The sequence below is a fragment of the Sebastes fasciatus genome, chromosome 1 (genome assembly GCF_043250625.1).
Source record: "Sebastes fasciatus isolate fSebFas1 chromosome 1, fSebFas1.pri, whole genome shotgun sequence".
Lineage (NCBI taxonomy): Eukaryota > Metazoa > Chordata > Actinopteri > Perciformes > Sebastidae > Sebastes > Sebastes fasciatus.
In genome coordinates, this window is record NC_133795.1 from 2246709 (window position 1) to 2267228 (window position 20520).

Genomic DNA, 20520 nt, shown 5'->3' on the forward strand with positions numbered 1-20520 from the left:
TACATTTTTCTTAAATATATTTTTTCAACATTTTCACTCATCTTCCCTCCAATTTGCGGAGGACCTCTGTCGGCCACTACTTTGAAAATCCCTGTTACAGACCATCATAGACACACACACACACACACACACACACACACACACACACACACACACATACACACACACACACACACACACACCTGCTTTCCCAGTCTGGATCTCCACATTCTGGCTGAAGCGTCCGCAGCCTGCTGACGTTCTGGCTCGGACCTGGAAGATGTACTTGGTGCCCGGCTTCAGCCCTGACACTCGGGCGCTGGTGTTTCCAGACTTCAGAGTGGAGTAGCTCTGCGCTTCGTTATCCTGTAACAGAGACAGCCACGTTTAAAGATTAGGTTCGGGGAAGTTGGCATGTTGGTCAGCTCATGAGCTCAATGTGCTTCCTCCTGAAAACACAAGCTCTGCTGCTCAGTATTAACACATTACAGACATGACCACTGACTATGTGTGTAACAATTGAGCCACAAATTCACAGATTGACCGTACACAGTCCAGATATATATTTGGTTTTGTTTAAACACATTTTTCAAACAATGCAGTACTATTTGGAAATACATCAGTATCTTGAAACATGGTGGAAAAGGGCACATCATGCTGGATCTGCCGTTCATACAAAGCTTTACTAATACACTGCCCCACTTTTTAGGATCTTAACTACATTTCCTTTCCTGCATGCTGTTACATAAATGAATACAACCTTGTCTGCCAGTCAAATGTAATTGGCAGGTAATTACCGCACACATCTTTTGATCTGCTTTCATCGGCCTGAAAAATGACAGGTACTCTGAGGAGTGTTTGTCTTATTTACATGTTTCCTTTCAGATAATTCATTTATGATGCATGATTTGTCCAAATGTAAATTCTCCTCAAGCTTATTACTCCTATCTGCCATGCAAAGTTTATTTTTTTTATGTATATATTCATTAAAACGGGGAGGCGTTTATTGTTTTGAAAGAACATTTTTCTTTCTTTTGAAGTCTCGATTAACAATAAAGTTCATCATTATCATCGTCATCATCGTCGCTATCCTCACCTTGTTTTCGTCTGCCTGCAAACTTTAATTCAGAGACACTTTATAATGTGGAGGTAAAATGAGTTCAACAATAATACGAGGTGCAAGGTGCATCCAAACAGCAGAATAAGTGAATCATTCATGTGTCCTTAGAAAGGATAAGAGCCTAATTATGAAGAAGTGCTCGGTGCAGAAATAAGAGCATTTTTTTGTCTTCATTATCATCCTCCGCTAGCGTGCTGCTGCTGCTGCAGCCGACACCCTCGCTGTGACTCATTGTTGTTTAGTACAGTCATATAGAAACCTTAAGAAAGCACATTGCTGACTTGTCCACTTGAAATCCCCCACAGGCGTCTCGCCCCCTGAGCGAGGCCAGATTAAGACACCAGTGCGAGAGGCGAGCTAATCCTTCATAACACTCCCCACACCATCCTGCTTGTTTGGCTATGAGACTGCCTGTTTCCAGGCTGCTCCCTCTGCAATTAGTTGATTTCTATCATCACACACACACACACACACACACACACACATACTAACCCAAACACACACGCCGCATGTACACATTCACACTCGCGGCAATTAGCTCGTCGCGAGGCTTATGCGCCCGCCAGCCGCTTGCTGTCACTGTCACTTTGCGCTAAGTTGGAATCTACACCGTCTCATCCTCCTTCTCGTTCTCCCTCTCTCGACCCCCATTTCCTTTCAATTAGCTGAGCTGCCAGCAGGATCTTTTTTTTTCTGGGATTAAGTTATCCAGAGTCTATCCAACCACTCCTCCGCATTCACAATATCTTGGCTCAGTTTAGTCGCAGCACTTTGAAGACAATGAGCTTATGTTCTCCAGGTACGGCAGAGACTCCGTCACTTTGTTTTCTCCTCTCATAAACTGAATAGTTTCATGTTTGGGAAATAAGCAGAATATGTTGACACAACCCTTAAAACACACATTGGTTTTTTTTAGTTGGAGTTCTCGAGCGGTACAGACGCAGCAGTTAGTCAGGTACCTTCTCGTAGTATTTGATGTCGTACTCCAGGATTACTCCGTTGGGCTGGCCGGGTTCGTGCCACAGCAGAGTCACGCTGTTCTGACTGGTGTTCTCCTGGCGGATCGCTAACACCTCGGAGGGGGCTGCACAAGAAACAGGAGAGATTACTGCTTTGTCAGTTCAAGATGTGACTCCTCTTCAGTCACCACCACGTATTATAAGAAGGTGATGGGGTTACCCTGCAGTAAAGTCATGTTTACAGGAACTGCTGCATTTCATGAAATACATTCCGACAGGATGATGAATAATAAGGTGGCCTTGACGGCTACATCAGACTTTATAAACTCTTTGCTGAGTTCAGATCATTCAGACTGCTGTGACTCCTGTGTGGTTTCACTCCCAACAAGACCTGGAAACTAAATGATTTCACATTCTGATCTCTGGCCTCAATCAGCAGGAAAACATTGTTCGTCGTTGTCTTTCAAACAGTTACAAATGACCTGCCACCACTATGGTTAATATTTGGTAGGAATTGGGATACAAACAGCCGTCTCCAGAGTGTGACACAGCGACACCCCCACCCAATCTCCTCCTAATGCTGTGTTCTCACTACGTGTGACACTGCAACAGGCTACAAGTCATTTTCAATGGAATCCGGTGACATGAAGCTACAAACTGACGCCCGACAACGCTACGTGGCGGGCGTGACGCCCTACAAATAAAGTTGAGCTTGGTTGGAGAAGATCTTGTTAACTATTAAGAGGTCAGCTGACAAGTTTTCATTGATTTGGCAATCTTTCCTTAGTTGTGTTGATTCCTTAGACTCAGATAACTTTGTGGCTGATTAAAGTTTGGTGTATGTGTGTATTTATATATGTGTGTATATATTTGACCAGGAATATTGCAAACGAAGCATTGGAAGGACCCCTGATTTGTCTTTGTGTTACATTTTTTGTCTTACCTCCTGTGCTTGTTTTATGCATGTTAGTGCCCTAGATGATAGAGTGTACTGTCCTAGACCCCTAACAAGTGTTTATTTTTTTATTTTAAATATGACTATTTTATTTTATTTGTATATCTGTGTGTATTTCTTTTTTTTGTTTGTACACTTGTTTTCGTTTTAGTTGTGTGCCCTCTGGGTACGGTCATGGGTGGGGGGTGGCTGGGATATCTATCAGTCCAAACATGTTTGTGCAGTGGATTGTCAGAGTTGTAGTAACAAAATTCAGAAATAAACTTTGTTAAATATAAAAAAGTTGAGCTGGTCTCAACTTTATTAAAAAATACTTTTTTAAAATGTTAAACTTCAGTGCAGGTAACAGTATGTGTCAACCAATCAATGATCAATGTTTTTTTCCTAGTGATTACTGCAACATTAATCCCAATGCAGATTAAGTTGGTGTGTTTTAAAGTTAGTGTGGAGCGCAGAAGTGTCAGAGTTGGACATTCGTACTGTTTGCTGACGGCGGCAGCTGCTCCAACTAGTCCTTATAGAAACAAAGTGCATGTGCCACAACCTGTTTTTCATTATCAGCAAAAAAATTTCATTGAGACGGCACATTTCTTCCAAAGATTGTTATTTTGGCACTTTTGCTAAATTTGACAGCAAGAGGAGAGGAGAGAGACGTGTGATGAAGGGCCAAGGCTGGATTCAAACTCAGAATGATGCGCTGAGCCACCAACGTGCCCCCCAAGGCAGATTGTTTTTGTGCCATTTCTCTTCTTTTGGATAATTTACAGTGTGTGATTCAAGGTCAGATTTGAACCCAGGACATCACAGTTACATGATATGAGCTTGAGCCAACCTGGAACACATCTTTTACTATACAACTAGGGCTGCCAAGTCTACCACATTTACCGTGAGACTCATGTAGTTGACCCTTTTTACACGCTCTCATGCCACACACTCAGAGAAATACATACAGGGCGTTTGTTTTTATCTCTTAACCTCCACAAGTCCACGGTTAGTAGCTGCTCTGTGTGTACAAGAGGACGCCGCTGGCTCTATTTTCATGTACCTAGAGGCACGGCCACATCACAGTCAAGTGCGCCCTTCCAAGTGCATGCCAAACGCACTTTTGGTAATCTTGTGGCCAGGCTCCCTTGGCACACCTGTGGCGCACTTCAGCATGGGATGGGATCACAGAGTTTCCACATGTCCTTAAAAAGTCTGAAATCCAATAATCTGAATTTTAGTCCTTAAAATGTCTTAAATATCAATTCTGACAGGTGTGACTCTGTACACATGACATCTACTGCACGTCTGTCCGTCCTTGGAGAGGGACACAGGGTGTCAGGCAAATTTCACCACCGGTGGATGGAGAACCTGCCTGAGGTAGAGAGAGCTCTTGCTGTCTGGGGATCAGTTCACCAGTTTATGGATATGGTGAGTAAAAAAATAAACCTCTGTAACCCTGGGACACCGCATCCTTCGTCACAACAGAAGCAGCCCTGAAAGATCCACATTCATCTTGGCCAAGCTGCAGATCTACATGACTGTCGCCGGGACATTTAATCCCTTTTTTGAAGACGAGCCAGTGATGCCTTTCCTCAGCAAAGACTTGGCTGAGTTGATCAAGGTAATGATTTATAATGGTAGCACCGCACACAATCATCACTAAACTCTTGTCACTAATGATTAGGCCTAATTGATGTGAACACTGTGTTAACGAAGAATAGGTAAATTCTTCAAACTTTGTTCATGCATTGGAATGAACTGGATGTATCTGACAAGAAGAACTGGTCCAACCACATGACATTGAGAGGGACTTTCAAACATTGTCAGAAAAGTGCAGGAGAAGAGCCCCCTCAAATATCCAACGGTCAGGCAGATGGCAAATCTGGACCCCTCTGTCATGTTCAGAGACCCGGACAGATGCAGGAGGCAGATGAAATGTCTTGTTCAGGTGTTTCTGGAGGACAAACAGCTGGCAGGAGGTGTTTCTGCTGGTAGGAGTTGTTCTGGAATAGGCTTTGAACAAAAGTAAAAGCTCCACACTTTGTGCATGTTTTACTTTTCTGTTTTTCTAATGAGGATAATATTGTTGAGTGTGGATCTCTTACTTTTGTAGTTTTCTCCTCTCAAGGTCCTGAACCTGTTCTGTGTGCAGTGGCTCACTTGTTGTATTGGAATAGGCTCAAACAGTGATTTTATTCACCATTAAAACATCCACCGGTGGTTGTTGATTTTTCTTCACTTTTTCTTTTCCATCAGTTTTGTTGCCCAAAAATTTGAGGCCTTCCTGTCCCGTGAGAGCAGAACCGAGGAGTTCCTCTCCTTCCCGTCGATACAACAGAGGCTGGACATCTTCTTGTGTGGTTTCCTTAGTAAGCCATATCCGGAGCTTTGGGCTTTTGCCAGAAGCTGCTCGTTTCGTCCCATGGACAGGCCTCTATGGAGAGAGGCTTTTTCTATGAACAAGGATGTGGAGACTTGCAACATGCAGGAAGACACTGTTGTAGCACACAGGCTTGTGTGTCATTATGTTTCTCCACACGGACGGGGCCTGAAAGTCTGGCCAGACAGGTTTGCAGAAGGGGCTGAGGGCAAGGCTGGCAGTCAGATCGCCCAGCTCAGAACAAAGTGAAATACTCTGAGGAGGGGCTGCAAGGAAGAGTTTACCGAGCTCAGGAACACTGAGGAGTGTGGCCTAGGTCTTGTGTCACACACACACACACATTACTCCTGCATACACACTGTTCTGTGTAGTCATGTTGAGCTGAATGTTCATGTTCAATGTGAATAAATTGCTTTGCAAGTAATTCTGGGACTCCGATTTTCCTTCATATCTTTTGTACTTTTTCCCAGCAAGGACGTGAGATAAGTCTTAAATTGCATTCACAATGGTCTTAAAAAGGTCGCACTGTAAAAAGTCTTAAAATTAACTTTGACATTTGGATGCAAATATATTTGAAGGCCGGTTACTGGTGTATTTTGGCCTTCACAACACTCTGAAGTTATTGGAAATCCTACATACAATGGCGTCTTAATGCACGGGCTGGCAGTGAAGATGTCGTTTTTGAAAGGCTAAACGCCAACAAATATGGATTGAAGCAGAATGTTAGATAAAAACATGTTGTGAATTTTGGAAATGATTGCACCTATCTTTTTTCAATACATTTTGACTTTTGACCTAATGACCCATAACCTCCCAGAGCTCCCCATAACCTGAACCTTTAAGAACCTTTAAGGCTTTGGTGCTACGTCTCTACTGTGTTTTGCAAACCACAATGTTTCGGATAAACGTCATTTAAAAGGCGACACCGCTTCAGACATAAATCACACCGGGACGTTGTCATTCTTATGTGCTGTTTAGTAGGAGAATGACAGGAAGAATGATAAGTGGCCCTGATAATTACTTTTTTTTCATGTTTACACATAATGACTTTTGAACGTGAGTATCATTCAATTAATGGAAGGGCCCCAACGGCAGCAGGAGGTCGACAGATTAGAGCAGTGAACGAGACCGGCAACAGATCAGCTCCCTAACTGCTGACTCTGGAGAAAAGGTCAGCTGCCGGTCTCATTCTCTCTCTCTCTGCACCATACCATCAAAAACAAGCCCGCTGTTTGATTCTCCCCTGAATCAGAAGACGAGGGGGTGTGATGATGATGAATAATCTGGTGGAAAACAAACTGCTGGATGCACAGCAATCATTTCTGAGCTTTCTTTTTTCTTTTTAAGAGAAAATTAAATATTGCCTGGTTGGTTTGGTGGGAATAAAGTTCCCAACCGAGAACATCATATGAGTTTAGAAGTAGTTACACTCAGCGGTGCCAGCAGCCGTAATCCTGGCTTTGGATTCTTTTTTTATTTAATAATGTCCTAGAGATGCATTTTTCAAGCTGTTAGAAACAAAGGAGGCATGTGATTGGTGTAATTTGGACTTCACAACGTTCTAGAGTTATTGGAAATGTTTGGATCACACGAGTCGGAAACATCCTACGCACAATGGCGTCTTAATGCACATGCTGGCAGTGAAGCTGTAGTTTTTTAAAGGCTAAACGCCAACAAATATGGATTGATGCAAAATATTTTGTTAGATAAAAACATGTTGGGAATATTGGAAATGTTTAAATGTTTTGACTCTGCAATGCTCTGGAGTTTTTGGAAATGTTTGGATCACACGAGTCGGATACATTCCTCCACAGCCACCACTGGAATCTAATATAATACAAATAATATTAGTGTAGCCTAATCTTTATCTTCAACTGTACAGAAATACCAGGTTTAAACACAATGAATAGATATACAAAAGAAAAAAACAGCATTCAAATTTTGATTTAGAATTTGAATGTCAACGTTATGAATGAAGATTCAAACTATTCAGTACAGCCCTGCATTCTACAGACCAGCCAAATGGCCTGAAAAACTAACGTTACCGATTGGTAACGCCTCCATAAAACTCTGATTACCGCATGCCTTTCAAAGACCGGCCAACAAGCCTGAAAAACAGCCAGCTAACCAATAGGCTACAATATAGCCTTAATATTACTTTAAGCCACAAACGTTTTGGAGGCCCTTCCCTTCCTTCCCAATATGTCACGGCAACATTAATTCAGCAACCTCCGTCAACGGACAGTGACAAATAGTAAACGATTGCTCTCCTAATCAGTAAACACTATATGAAACTCATCAATATAAGACAACATGTCAACAATAAGTCGAGACAAAGTTATGTGATCACAATATGCAACAGCAACATTAATTCAGCACCCCCACCCGTCAATGGACGGCGACAAATTTACTGATTAGGAGGGCACCACGTTTACTATTTGTCGCTGTCCATCGACGGAGGGTGCTGAATTAATATTGCCGTGACATATTGTGAAGGAAGGGAAGGGCCTCCAAAAAGGTTTGTGGCCTAAAGAAAACTTAAGTAAAATATTCTCAGTCTCTTTTAGCTCTGTTTTTGGTCTCTACCAACTCCTGAGGGAAATACCTGTCTCTTTAGCTGCTAAATGCTCCATTATGTTCACCAGCTAGTCTCTAACTGTGTCTGTTTGCTGCTGAGCAGGTAACGCACTGTGGGGGTTTTAGAGATTCTTTCTCTGAAAACAGCTGTCTGCTGTCTGCTGTATTTCCAAGAACAGTGGAACCAAGAACCCAGGACAGTGGATACTCATTAAAGAGGAACACTGACTGAATTAAGGATTCAAACATGTTATTACCATGGCCTAGGAAAGTTCAATCAATATTTCTGAACATGAGCTACTCCCTCTCAAAGCCAGAAACCAAAGAAGTTAAGTGTCAAGCTTGTGATGGTGACGTTGTACGGTAGTCTGGAGCTGCTCCGTAGACGATGAATTGGACCAAACCAAATGATCTTTATTCTATTGTAGTGTTCTCAGTTGTGAAACAGAAAATGTTCCCATGTACTCAGATCATTCCCCTGGGTGCTGTCAGTCTCAACATATCTCCCCATTCATTGTCTATGGAGCAGCTCCACACTTTATACCCGATGACATCACAAATTTGAGTTTTAGTGCACTCTAGTTTTTGGATTTGGGAGAGAGTTGTTCATGTTTACTAAAATGTTTTCTTAAGCCTGGTGTATGGTCGGCGTAGTGAAGCGCCGGTGTGTGCGCCAGAAAATTACGTCATCACGACTTTCGCAAGTTGTCGGGGTGGTTTGTCATGCTCCTCTGAATTTTTGCAACTACGCGCGGACTGTGCTTTTCATTTCAACATGGATTACTTCAAGGGAAGACTAGCCGAGCAGGTTGGCCTGTACAGATGTCGCAACAACTGTTCATTGAGAGACCACAAGGACAGTCACATGACATTAAATATTGAAAAGGATCAGGCAACACACTGGGGAAAGAAGAGGCTTTCTGCTGCTGGCTGTGAAAGAAAATGAGAGATTGTTTTGTAAAAGATAAAAAAAAAAAAAGGTCTCATGGAAAGAGGCGACCTGAGGGGAAGCAGTGTACACAAATACAGTGTTCGACGGAACGTAAGTGGTAGTTTAGTGTTTACTACTGTTGCCAGGCAGCCTACTTCGTTGACTTCTTGCTTATCCACAGCATATAAACGCCTCTGTGAATGCTCGTAGTGCGCCGTCTATGGAGGCCCGCGCCACGGTGTCTCGCGCAACTATAAACAAAGCTTCAGACCATAAGAATAACATGTATGAATTTTGAAAATGGACGTAGTTCCCCTTTAAGTTACTGATTGTTGAGTTTCATAAAAGGCCTGTGTGCCGTGCACCGAAGCCTTTATAATGAGAAATTGTACGTCACTGTGCCGAACCCTACCTGCCTGGTTCGTTGTGATGTTGACCAGGGCATATGTCGACGGCTCGTTGCTCAGGTGCGTCACTGCGTTCATGGCCTGGAGACGGAAGGAGTAGTTGGTGTGAGCCACCAAGTTGAGCACCGTCACCCAGGGCTCCGTCAACCCGGTCTGCCGGGGAACGAATCGAACCGCCGCGGTGCCCAAACGCTCCACCATCCCTCCAAACCCGACGCTCGCGCCTGCCTTTCCTCCACCGGTGCCTCCCGGGAAGGATGAACAGTCCTCGCAGGGCCCTCTTTCCCCTGAGCATTTCTGACACAGCACGCTGTACTTCAGGTCGCTGCGACCGCCAGTATCCAGAGGACGATCCCACTCTAAATTCACGGACGTCCCATTGACCGAAGAAATGACGTTCACCGGAGCAGATGGAGGGCCTGGGGAAAAGAAAGACGGAGTTCATTCACAGATTCGATCACTGTCTAAAAACAGTTGGATTTCTGAGGCATAGATACGTTTGGCACATGTTTGCTTATTTGTTTAAATAATTGTATTTGTACGAAAAAAAGAACTGTTCAATTAGTCACACACATAACGCTTTGTCCGCACTGGGAACGCCAGGAGCGCGTGGCGGCTGCGTGACTCTTTCTACATAGAGTTTTTTCCTTTCATAATGGCCATTTCATTTCATTAGAAATGCCATTTATATTTATTTTAGACGGAGAAAGGTTAAGAAACGTGTGGTAATTTATAAATAATAGTAATAATCCACAATTAAAGCCCCGTACTATATTCATTCATGGAGCTCTCCAAGTCACTGCATGTTCTACAACACTGTCCTGCACATGTTTCAGAATAAAAGTCTTGTATTAACAAATGAAGGAATTCTGTCAACAGAAAAAAACGCTTGAGGGCTTTTATTTTTAAATGAAAGTGTTGATTTAAAAATAAATCTTAACTTTTTTTTTCATGTCTGTGACATATTCTACAGATGTCTAGACATCAGAACTGTAGTAATGTTGCTGATATGATGTCAATATACTGTCAATAGATCATTTTCACTGTCTGTTGTTTTGTTGTGAACCGCGCGGCATGCGTTAAAAATAGACGAGACCTCGAATATAAAAAACAACAGGTAATGCAGCCGCCACGCGTTGCTCGCGTAGGCGGTCTGAACAAGCCGAGGCTCAAGTTTTCAGCTGCAATGGAACAAACCATTGGATGATGGAGGAAGTGGGCACCATAATTCATTTTATATTTTGAACAAATATGTTGATCTTTGTATTGCCTATAATGGTCTAACGATGCCAATTGTAGTTGTGCACTTGTGCTTCATCTTAAATTTAAATAATTCATCATTATGGTTATTATGATGATGATCATAATTGTGGTGCCCCCTCCGGCACTTGGTGCCCCACGCGCAGCGCGTGATGCGCGTGGTGGGAGCGGCGGTCCTGATTCCATAGCTGCTGTGTGTTGTGTTATGTGTGTGCATACGTGTTTGCACTAGCTGGAGGTGTTGTTGCCTGTGGGATTAGGTGATCTTGTGTACTGTGTGTTTGTGCTTACGGGAGCATGGAGCCGCCGGTGGGTCATCTGCCGCTCGATAGTAGTTGGAGTCGCAGGGGCAGGAGAGGGCGGCTCTGGTCTCCGAGTGGCTGTGTTGAGGACATTTACCACACAGGCCATCGCCCGCCACCGGCTTATAGAAACCCACCTCACAGGCTGCAGATAGAGAGAGAGAGAGAGAATAAATAGAGTAAATAGAGAGCTTGCAGGGAAGGGCTCTGCACTCCCATAATCACTCAGACCATGATAAAATTGAGAGAGAGTGCAGCCAGCAGAAAAGCATGAATCACACCGCTATAGGAAGCTGTGCATATCAACGCTGCTTCAACTTTTTCAAAACTGTGTCATCTCCCCCAAAGCATTCATTTTAGGACATAACCCCCCCCCCCCCACCCTCCCTCCCCCTCCTCCAAATCTATGTATAATTACAGGCCTTGTAACCGTAGAGACCGCGGAGCAGGGGAGATGAAAGTCATACTTCATTCTGCTCAGATTTGGGCTGAAAAGGCTCTGCACTGTTGATACTCCCAGTGAGACCCTCAGAATCCAGACCGTGTTTCAACCTTATTCAGCTCCTCTGATACATATTCACTTTTAACTCTGCGCTGATTAATAATGGAGGGGGGCTCTGATAAATATATTCTCTTTCCAGGCGGTTAATAGGCTTCTGCTATGGTAAATGGGGCAGGGGTAAACCTCGCATACGCTCACAGAGAGCAGCAGCAGCGTGCTCCTGTTTGCTCTTCCTCACATTGTAATTTATGCTTCCTCCCAGAATGCTGAGTGTTAGTTTACAGATGCAGTGTTTTCCTAACCTTTCCCTTGTTAACTACTCCGTATATAGAGGGCCATTTTAGGTGCTTAGACTTCAAAAGGTGCTGAAAGAACCATGAAATTGGATAAACCGACATGAGTGAAATTATAACAAAGCAGCCAACAGTTAAAATCTATTCTGGATTACTGACTGAGACGTTTTTAGATGCATTTGAAACCTTCCCATGCTTGTACCTGAAAAGTACACATGCACATGTTCACCATGGCTGCGCAGAAACACACACACACACACACACACACACACACACACACACACACACACACACACACACACACACACACACGTGTAATTCAACCATGTGATTAGATATTTAATGATATTCTGCATAATGGCGTTTAATTTGAGAGGAGCCATTTTATTTTCACCTAATTGTTCATTGTAACACGCTGTAGTTATTACTGTAGTTATTACCCTCACCAAGCATTTTTGTTCATGATAAATGTGACGATTCAGACTGTAAAGTGTGTGAATGTTCACATTGTCCCTGAAAGATCCACCTGGACACGCTCCCTCACTGGCTTCCCACCAGTTGTGTCCATACAGAGGTCCCAGTGCCAGCAGTCAGACCCTGGTGTCGGTGTCAGTGGGAAGTCATCCCACATTATGCATAATTAACTTTTGACAGACATATAAAATTGACATAGAAATGAAAAATGAAAAAGAGAGGAACACTATTTTGAAAGGATAAAAAAAACACTGCATTATTTGCCTCCAAAATTAAAATAAACATTTCTTTCCAGGTTTCAGTAGGCCTCTTTTTATTAGATGCTGTGGGGGAAAAGTGAAAAGAGAATTATCGAGTCGTCTGTGCAAACTGAGGCGAGCCAAATTCAAAATAGAAAACAACCTGTAGTAAAAAATAAATATATTTCTTTTCCGTTGCATACAGACGAGTGAGTTCTCGACCAACTTCACTGTTTTTACACGGAGAGGGTCAACGTAGAAAAGTTGTCTAGACCGGCTGAATATCTCGGAGCAATGATCATGACCCGCAATTATTTAAGAAAACATCCCAAATGTTTTGGCACTTTTTTGTTTTACTCCTCCGCTGACATCCTGCGGTCAAAGATCCCTGGCTGTGTTCGAAATCACATACTAACGTACTGCATACTAACGTACTGCAAACTACATACACAATCAGTATGTACTGCATATGGCCTACTAAATAAACGATTAAGTATGATTATACCAGCAGACTGTTCACACTGCAGTATGCTACAGCGACGGCCGGGCCGGTCTCAACACGCCCCGCCAGCGGCAGCACAGCTCCAAAAAACGATCGCAGCAAATTTCCAAACAGGAGTTATTTGGATAAACTGACCACATGTTGGGAAACTTAACAGTTACTTTCTCTCTCTCACCTCAAAACATATTAAAACTTACTAATGTTACATATTAGCAGGTTTTAGACTGGCTCAAAATCTAACAATGCATTGTACAGTTGTGTATGTGCAGTAAGCTCACGTCTCATACTCAGAAATGTAGTATACATCCCGGCATTTATGTCATACTTTCTATGAATAGTATGTTAGTATGCAATTTCCAACACAGCCTCTGTCACAGCTCTTCTTTGGGATGTGACACAACTAGAAGCCACCACAAGTTTACTATACAAATATAGTATATAAAACCAAACCAATGGGCTGAGATGGGCTATGATACTATCAATCTCCATCTGTTTTGAATGGCAAAGCCATAAGGTGTGTAAATATATTACACAACTCCACAATTGTTCAGGTTCCATTTTACAGCATGTTCTTAAAGGATTTTTAAAATAATTATTTTAACCACATTTAGAAATGTGTTTTTCTAACGGAAGCTCTAGTGAACTGACAGCTTGTTTTATATGGCTAGTTTGTTAAAGGGATGTTTTCACATTCTTCTGTAGACAGTAGGAAGGTTTATAGTAATTAACTGACATGTGAGTCAGTGATTTGCAACACGTTCTCATCCCAACTGGTCACATACTGTTGCTTTGTCCGGACCGCAGTAAACACGCGTGTTTAACGTTGTGAATTCAAACACTCGCTTATGTTTAGGCAACAAAACCACTTATAATTAACTACGTTTGTAAAGTGAAATTGAAACTTTGAACACAGGACACAAACAGTGGTCTGCTTGATGACAGCCCTGTGTTTGTTGGACCCATTTGGTTAGAATCAGTTTGACTTTTAATCTTTTAAATTGTACAGTGATTTAGATAGATTTTCTGTTGGCTGTGTTAGGTGATTAAAATAACATGAACCTCAGCGGAGGAAGGGGGGGGGAGCCGGAGTTATCTCCCTTATTTGCATTTCCATATGCAGATTGTGTAACTCTCAAGTAACTCCTAATAAGGGAGAAGGACTTTTCTCATGAGTTCACTGAACATTCGTGTTTAAAAAAAAACGTTGTGGAAAAAATATTTTTCCATGTCTGGAGGGCATCTTAAAATGGCTCTTTTTTTATAATGCTAGATTATATTTAGTATTTCATCTAGCTATCTACAGAACCACATGCTTAAGCTTTAGTATCTGCTACGTAGTGTAAAATGAGTGTAACATTAAGTACGAGGATATTGAGCCTTTAATTGATTTGAATTATACTTCCAGGGGTTGAAGCTGGAGCATTTAAAATGATAACTTTAGTTCTCAAAACGTGCAACACACACACACACACACACACACACACACACACACACCTGCACAAGTGCTGATGATGCAAAACACAGAGCAGATGCTCGGATATGTTCATACAGGCACACATGCACACACTACAGTATGTGTATAGATAAACAGACTCTCCTCTTTCACTGTCAGCGCAGTGAAAGAGGAGCCAGAAACTATTTCTATTTGCAATATTTATCCCAGACTGTTTTCTCTTCCTCCTTTTTTTATCCCGTTAATCCCTCCATCCCTTGATGTTTTTTTGTGAAGCCCCTGAGTTGAAAAGCAGGTCACGATAAACATCGGAACAGCTCGTTCATCAAGAAGAGAGGCGGCGAGCACTTTGAAGCCTCTGACAGATTCACCAGGAGTTCTACACACACTCGCACATATTATACACACATGCAAAGGTTATGATAATGCAAAACACACACACACACACACACACACACACACACACACACACAAACATACACGCGCGGTGTGTCTGATGCAGCCACGGTAACCACAAGCTACATGAATTTATCAACACACAGGTGAATATGCAAATGGCAGAGAGAAGGCGGTCTGTGTCAAGACCAGCTGTGATAACCTTTCACTTCACTTCTCATGCTCATTTTGCTCCTCTGGACGGAGAAAACAGATTTAGATATAAATGAAAATGTATCATCATCATCATCATCATCATTCTCACAAGATGATGAAGCAAAGTGATCAATGGGAAGCGTGACAACTCATTTTGGCCTGTTGCCTATAAAGCCAAGCATTAGACTAAGGTAACTTTCCTCCTGATATTCCCGTCATATTTCATATTTAGTACTTAAAAGCGATGTTTGTAGCATGTAATGTCAATAAATCACATCATTGTTGGAGACCTTAGTAAAGTTAACGTTAACGCAACTAATTTCTTTAACGCATTAATGCAACTTTGCGATTTGTAGGTTGTATCGGGTTCACTTTTAAAGCTGAGAGAAAATACTGGTATCATATGAAACTAGAAAACCTGATGAATCTATTGGCACCGACCATGTCATCATGTCATACTAGCTTGTCGCTTGTTAACGTTACAAACTTAAGCAAAATTTTGGCAAGGAAAAACTGGCATGGCCATTTTCAAAGTGTTCCCTTGACCTCTGACATCCAGATCAGCGAATGTAAATGGGTTCTATGGGTACCCATGAGTCTCCCCTTTACAGACATGCCCACTTTATGATCATCACATGCAGTTTGGGGCAAGTCATAGTCAAGTCAGCACACTGACACACTGACAGCTGTTGTTGCCTGTTGGGCTGCAGTTTGCCATGTTATGATTGGAACATATTGTTTTATGCTAAATGCAGTACCTGTGAGGGTTTCTGGACAATATCTGTCATTGTTTTGTGACGTTAATTGATTTACTATAATAAATATATACATACATTTACATAAAGCAGCATATTTAACCACTCCCATGTTGATAAGAGTATTAAATACTTGACAAATCTCCCTTTAAGGACAATCATCTTATTAATCGCGATTACATATTTTATTTATTACAGCTTTTATATATTGCATATTAATTTTATCGATTGACAGCTCTACATTTTACTTTGTGTGCCAGCAAATGAATTGACAGAGAATCTAAGAGATTGCTTTACAGCACAAAACTGGAAGTGAGCTATCGTCTACCATTACAAACTGAGCCCATATAACTATTATTCCATTGCTTGGATTATCACAATGTTTTGTTCAGTGTCTCATAGCATGGTAACCTTCACTGAATGCAATGTGATCTCATGGGAAAGGATAAAAATAGCACGCCACTTTTCAGGACATTTCGCGGGTCACGTTTACGCATTATAAGCTTTTCACTTCTCATTTAACGGCCCGTTCTCATTCCCAACTCGTCACATATGGACGCAGGACGCTCGCGGTTTTAAACACGTGGTCAACGTTGTGAATTCAAACAAAACTACTTGATCATGTTTAGGCAACAAAAGTACTTGGTTAGGTTTATAAAAAGATCACGGTTTAGGTTGAAAAAAGGGAGTTTGTTAATTTTGTAACTGTTTGTAAATTGAGTTGTGTGCGTAAGAAGGCAACGTAGACCAGCACATACGGACACACTGTCACGGTTTTAAACAAAGTACGAACTCTATGTTGCATGAATTAAGTTATGTAGTCAAGGTTAAATAAGTCAATGGTTGAAGTTTGGTTTCATACGGGAAACCAACTGCGGTCTCCTCTCCACAGATGTACAAAACTAAATATTACAGTCGAGGAATATGTATCTATTATTATCTTAAATAATCATCTTTTATTGCTTTCTTATTCAATTAATTTTTGTATCGGTTGTTTTGATGTGCATTAGTCTCTAAATCCATTTTTAACTTTCTATATTTTTGTCAATCGTCTGTCCAGCACTTTGAATTTCATTTGACTTGTTTGAAAGGTGCTATATAAATAAAGTTAGATTGATTGATTGATTGATTCTGGATCAGTCCTTGGTGTTGTGGAGATGCCAACACTAAGTTAACTTAGCTCCATGAGTTTTGCCTCCTTTAAGAGAGTTGTTTAATCATTCAGTCGCTTAACGTCTGTGACGATTCCACTTCATTTTCTCTCTCCATTCTGGCAGTAACATGTTATGTTCTTCGTTGGCTTCAGCAGTTGGCTCCTATTTATTAATGTTACAGTTAATTGAAAGACTTTTTTTGAGAGCTTGAGTTTCTGTGTTTACACTAAATAACTGCGTCTTTGTGCCACTAAGGTCCTTGGACAGCTGGAGAGAGGAATTACGGCCAAAACGTTATAGGTTATTTCCAAGTTTTAACAAAAGTTAAATGTTCTTTAACAGCATGCAACAGATCAATACAATCAATAACAAACAACAATCTTATGACCATCTGTTTCCCAGAACAGAATTTCCTAACTTATTCTACTTTACAGGGTAGACGCTTCATTTTACTGTACAATAATGTTATTAACACTGATGAGCAGAGAACCTTTCAGACAGGAGATACGATATAGAAATAGAAGATGTGGTGTGAAGAGACGCATACTTTTTCTGTTTGGTCGCACTGATTTAGGGAAACTGTTTACAGAATCTGTAAGTTGGTAAATGTGTGTGTCTTGGCATGCGTGTGTGTGTGAGTTCATGTGTGGCTGTTTGCGTGTTGCCCGGCGTGTCAGTACCTGTCAATGTAGTGCACTCGCTACAGGAGAATTTGCATTACAATGAATCTTAATAGCCGTGTGCAGCATTGTGTGCTGACCTTGATTTATTCCCTGTATAAGTGGGTAAATAAATACATTGGAGAAAAAAAAGGGGGGGAGCTGGAGAAAGCACATCATCGTCCCACGCGTCAGGAGACGGAGGGAGGATCGGAGGGGAGCGGGGTCTTAAGTGCAACCTGGGTCGGCTGCTGAAAGCTCACATTCAGTGCACAGCGCTGGCTCTGAGCCCGCTCTGCTTCAAGGATACATTTTAGTAAATCTAGAAATCTACAATAGAAATGAAAACAATAAATGCATTTCAAACAAAAGAAAACAACAATCTACTTCTCTTCTGTGGTTGTTGAAAGTCTCATACAATAGCAAAAGACAGTAAAGTAGCAGTGAAATGAATAATATTAAAGCGTCTTGTGATGTTCGTATACCCGTAAATTAACTGTACTCTGCTGTTTTCACTCCATTTGTTGTTTCTTAATGGCTTTCCAGTCGAGGATGTTTTTTTATTTCTTTTGTTTACCTCAAGGCTGACGTGTAAAAACAAGATCTCAACGAGTCACTTTCCTCTCACTGCAGTTTTAATGCTCTTAAATCACAAAGTGCTACTTTTCTCCCCATTTTTGGAGTTTTTGTTGAGGTGTGTCGTCGATGCTGTTCACAGAAGTCACTTGTTGCTAGAGAGCTGTAGCGAAAACCAGACCACAAGTCCAAGTCCAACACGTTTACAGATCAAGTTAAAAGTCTAAAATGGGGGATCAAATCAAGACGGAGTCCAAACAGGCTGGTCGTGTCTAGAAGGTAACCCATAGTATGGGAAACTCTTAAGACGTGGTTAAGGAAAGGTTAGGCATTAACCTTGAATAGTTAAGGTTTGGCATTGACCTTGAATGGTTAAAGTTAGGCATTGACCTTAAATAGTTAAGGTTAGACATTGACCTTGAATAGTTAAGGTTAGGCATTGACCTTGAATAGTCAAGGTTAGGCAATGACCTTGAATAAATGGTAAATGGTAAATAGACTTGCATTTATATAGCGCTTTTCTAGTCTTCCGACCACTCAAAGCTCTTTACACTACATGTCAGCATTCACCCATTCACACACACATTCATACACTGATGGCGTTGGCTGCCATACAAGGAGCCAACCTGTCCATCGCGATCTACTTCACACCGATGGCTATGCCTTTGGGAGGAATCTGGGGTTAAGTGTCTTGCTCAAGGACACTTCGACATGTGACCGCAGGAGCCGAGGATCTGATTTGTGGATGAACTGCTCTACCCTCTGAGCCACAGCCACCCCAATAGTATAGTCAAGGTTAGGTTTTGACCTTGAATAGTTAAGGTTAGGCATTAACCTTGAATGGTTAAGGTTAGGATAGGTTGTCTGGCAGTTAGTCTTACAAGAGGTTTTGCAATTTGCAGGTTAGCTTTTAGACACGACCTTGAACAGGCTTGAAAGTCAAGTCCTGGGCAAAACCCCCCAAAACAATGTCCATTCAAGAGACCGTTGTTTTACTATTGTTTAGAGTTGAGGGTCAGCTGTGATATAACTTCCATCACTCAGTACAGTCTTTTGATTTGAATAATGTTTAAAATGTGATAGAAACAGAGAACAATGTAAATTACTGAAATGTTGTATCAATTGCAACAAGCAAACTATGAAAGTATATCATTACATTATATTACATTAACGACACACTACGGAAAACAAGTATTCCCCCTTCACTTGTAAATTAACTTTCCTACTGCCAGATAAGAGCATCAATATTTTTAAGATCTCGCTTTCTACAATATTTCATCATGGCTAGAGCAACATAACTACACTTAGGTTAAAAGTAAGGATAAGGGTTAAGCAAGTAAATATGCAAGATATTGAAGATTTGAAATATGCATATGGAAGATTTAGAATGACTGAATAAAAAAATCCTTTGCACCTCTTCATGAAATCTGATGACAGTATTTTGTATTTAGTATTTGTATTGTATTTGGGCAGATCTATGCTACTCTCTGCTGGACAACACTGAAATGCAATACAAATATTCACTTCACTTCACTTGAAATCCTTCATTTCATATATTTATAAAGACAAAAAGCAAAATAATTGTCCTTTTAACATATGGGTTACTTTATTATAAATCAATGAATGCATACATTAAAAGGAAACACATATAACAATGTGTATTGTATTTCACTATTTCTTTGTCTGATTTGTTTTTATTTAGACATTTTAAACCTTCCATACTTAATCACTTGGTTAAAGGTGCTAAATGTGAGAGTGAGCATTTCTATTGCCTCAGCATGGCTCTCAACATGACGACAGCTGAGCCGTCGGCTCGTAGCTAACGATGCTAACAGCGTTAACAGTGAAAACAACGGCAAACAATACTGACAGAGCTAACAGGGTTAACCCCCTTCTACAACGGTGCGGTAATATCAACAAAGCACAGAGAAGCTCTGAATACAACACACACTGAGGGAGAGAGACTTCATTCTCTGCTCAGGTAGACATTACTCCTCTATATCTTCACATAGACAGTAGTTGTTTGCTGCTATATTAATGCCCTGTATATCGTATACAGCAGGGGTTGAGAAAATCTTCCAAGGACCCCCTCTTATCGTAACACCGATGAAGCATAATGCTTACTACAATTTGTACTCTTAAATATCATTGGAACTATTTGTATTCTAAAACTTTTCAACTTAAATATTTCAGACTAGTTTCATAATGAAACACATTTCAATTTGAATCATATAAAGATAAAATGAGATAATCCTTTATTAATCCCACAGAAATGTGCAATGTTATTGAATGCTAATACCACTTATATATATATATCTTTAAACAGAGGGTGATTTTATTCAAATTGCATTTGGACTCAACTTGACAGCATTTATAATGCACATTTCAAGTAACTGATCTTAAAAGCTTTCAGAAAATGACAGTAGCAAGACTGACATAATCCCAATAAATCCAGATGTTTAAACTC

General features: G+C 41.2%; 1 protein-coding gene across 5 annotated transcripts in view; it reads right to left on the reverse strand.

Annotated features, from left to right (window-relative positions):
• epha8 (eph receptor A8) overlaps positions 1-20520 on the reverse strand; it is a 138284-nt gene that overhangs the window by 20049 nt on the left and 97715 nt on the right. For all 5 annotated transcript variants that reach the window (XM_074635785.1, XM_074635609.1, XM_074635869.1 and 2 more), the window contains exons 7-10: positions 10845-11000; positions 9299-9712; positions 2059-2183; positions 183-345 (exon numbers count right to left, since the gene is read on the reverse strand). In XM_074635785.1, coding sequence (XP_074491886.1) covers positions 183-345; positions 2059-2183; positions 9299-9712; positions 10845-11000 — 858 coding nt within the window. The remainder of the gene's footprint in view (positions 1-182; positions 346-2058; positions 2184-9298; positions 9713-10844; positions 11001-20520) is intronic.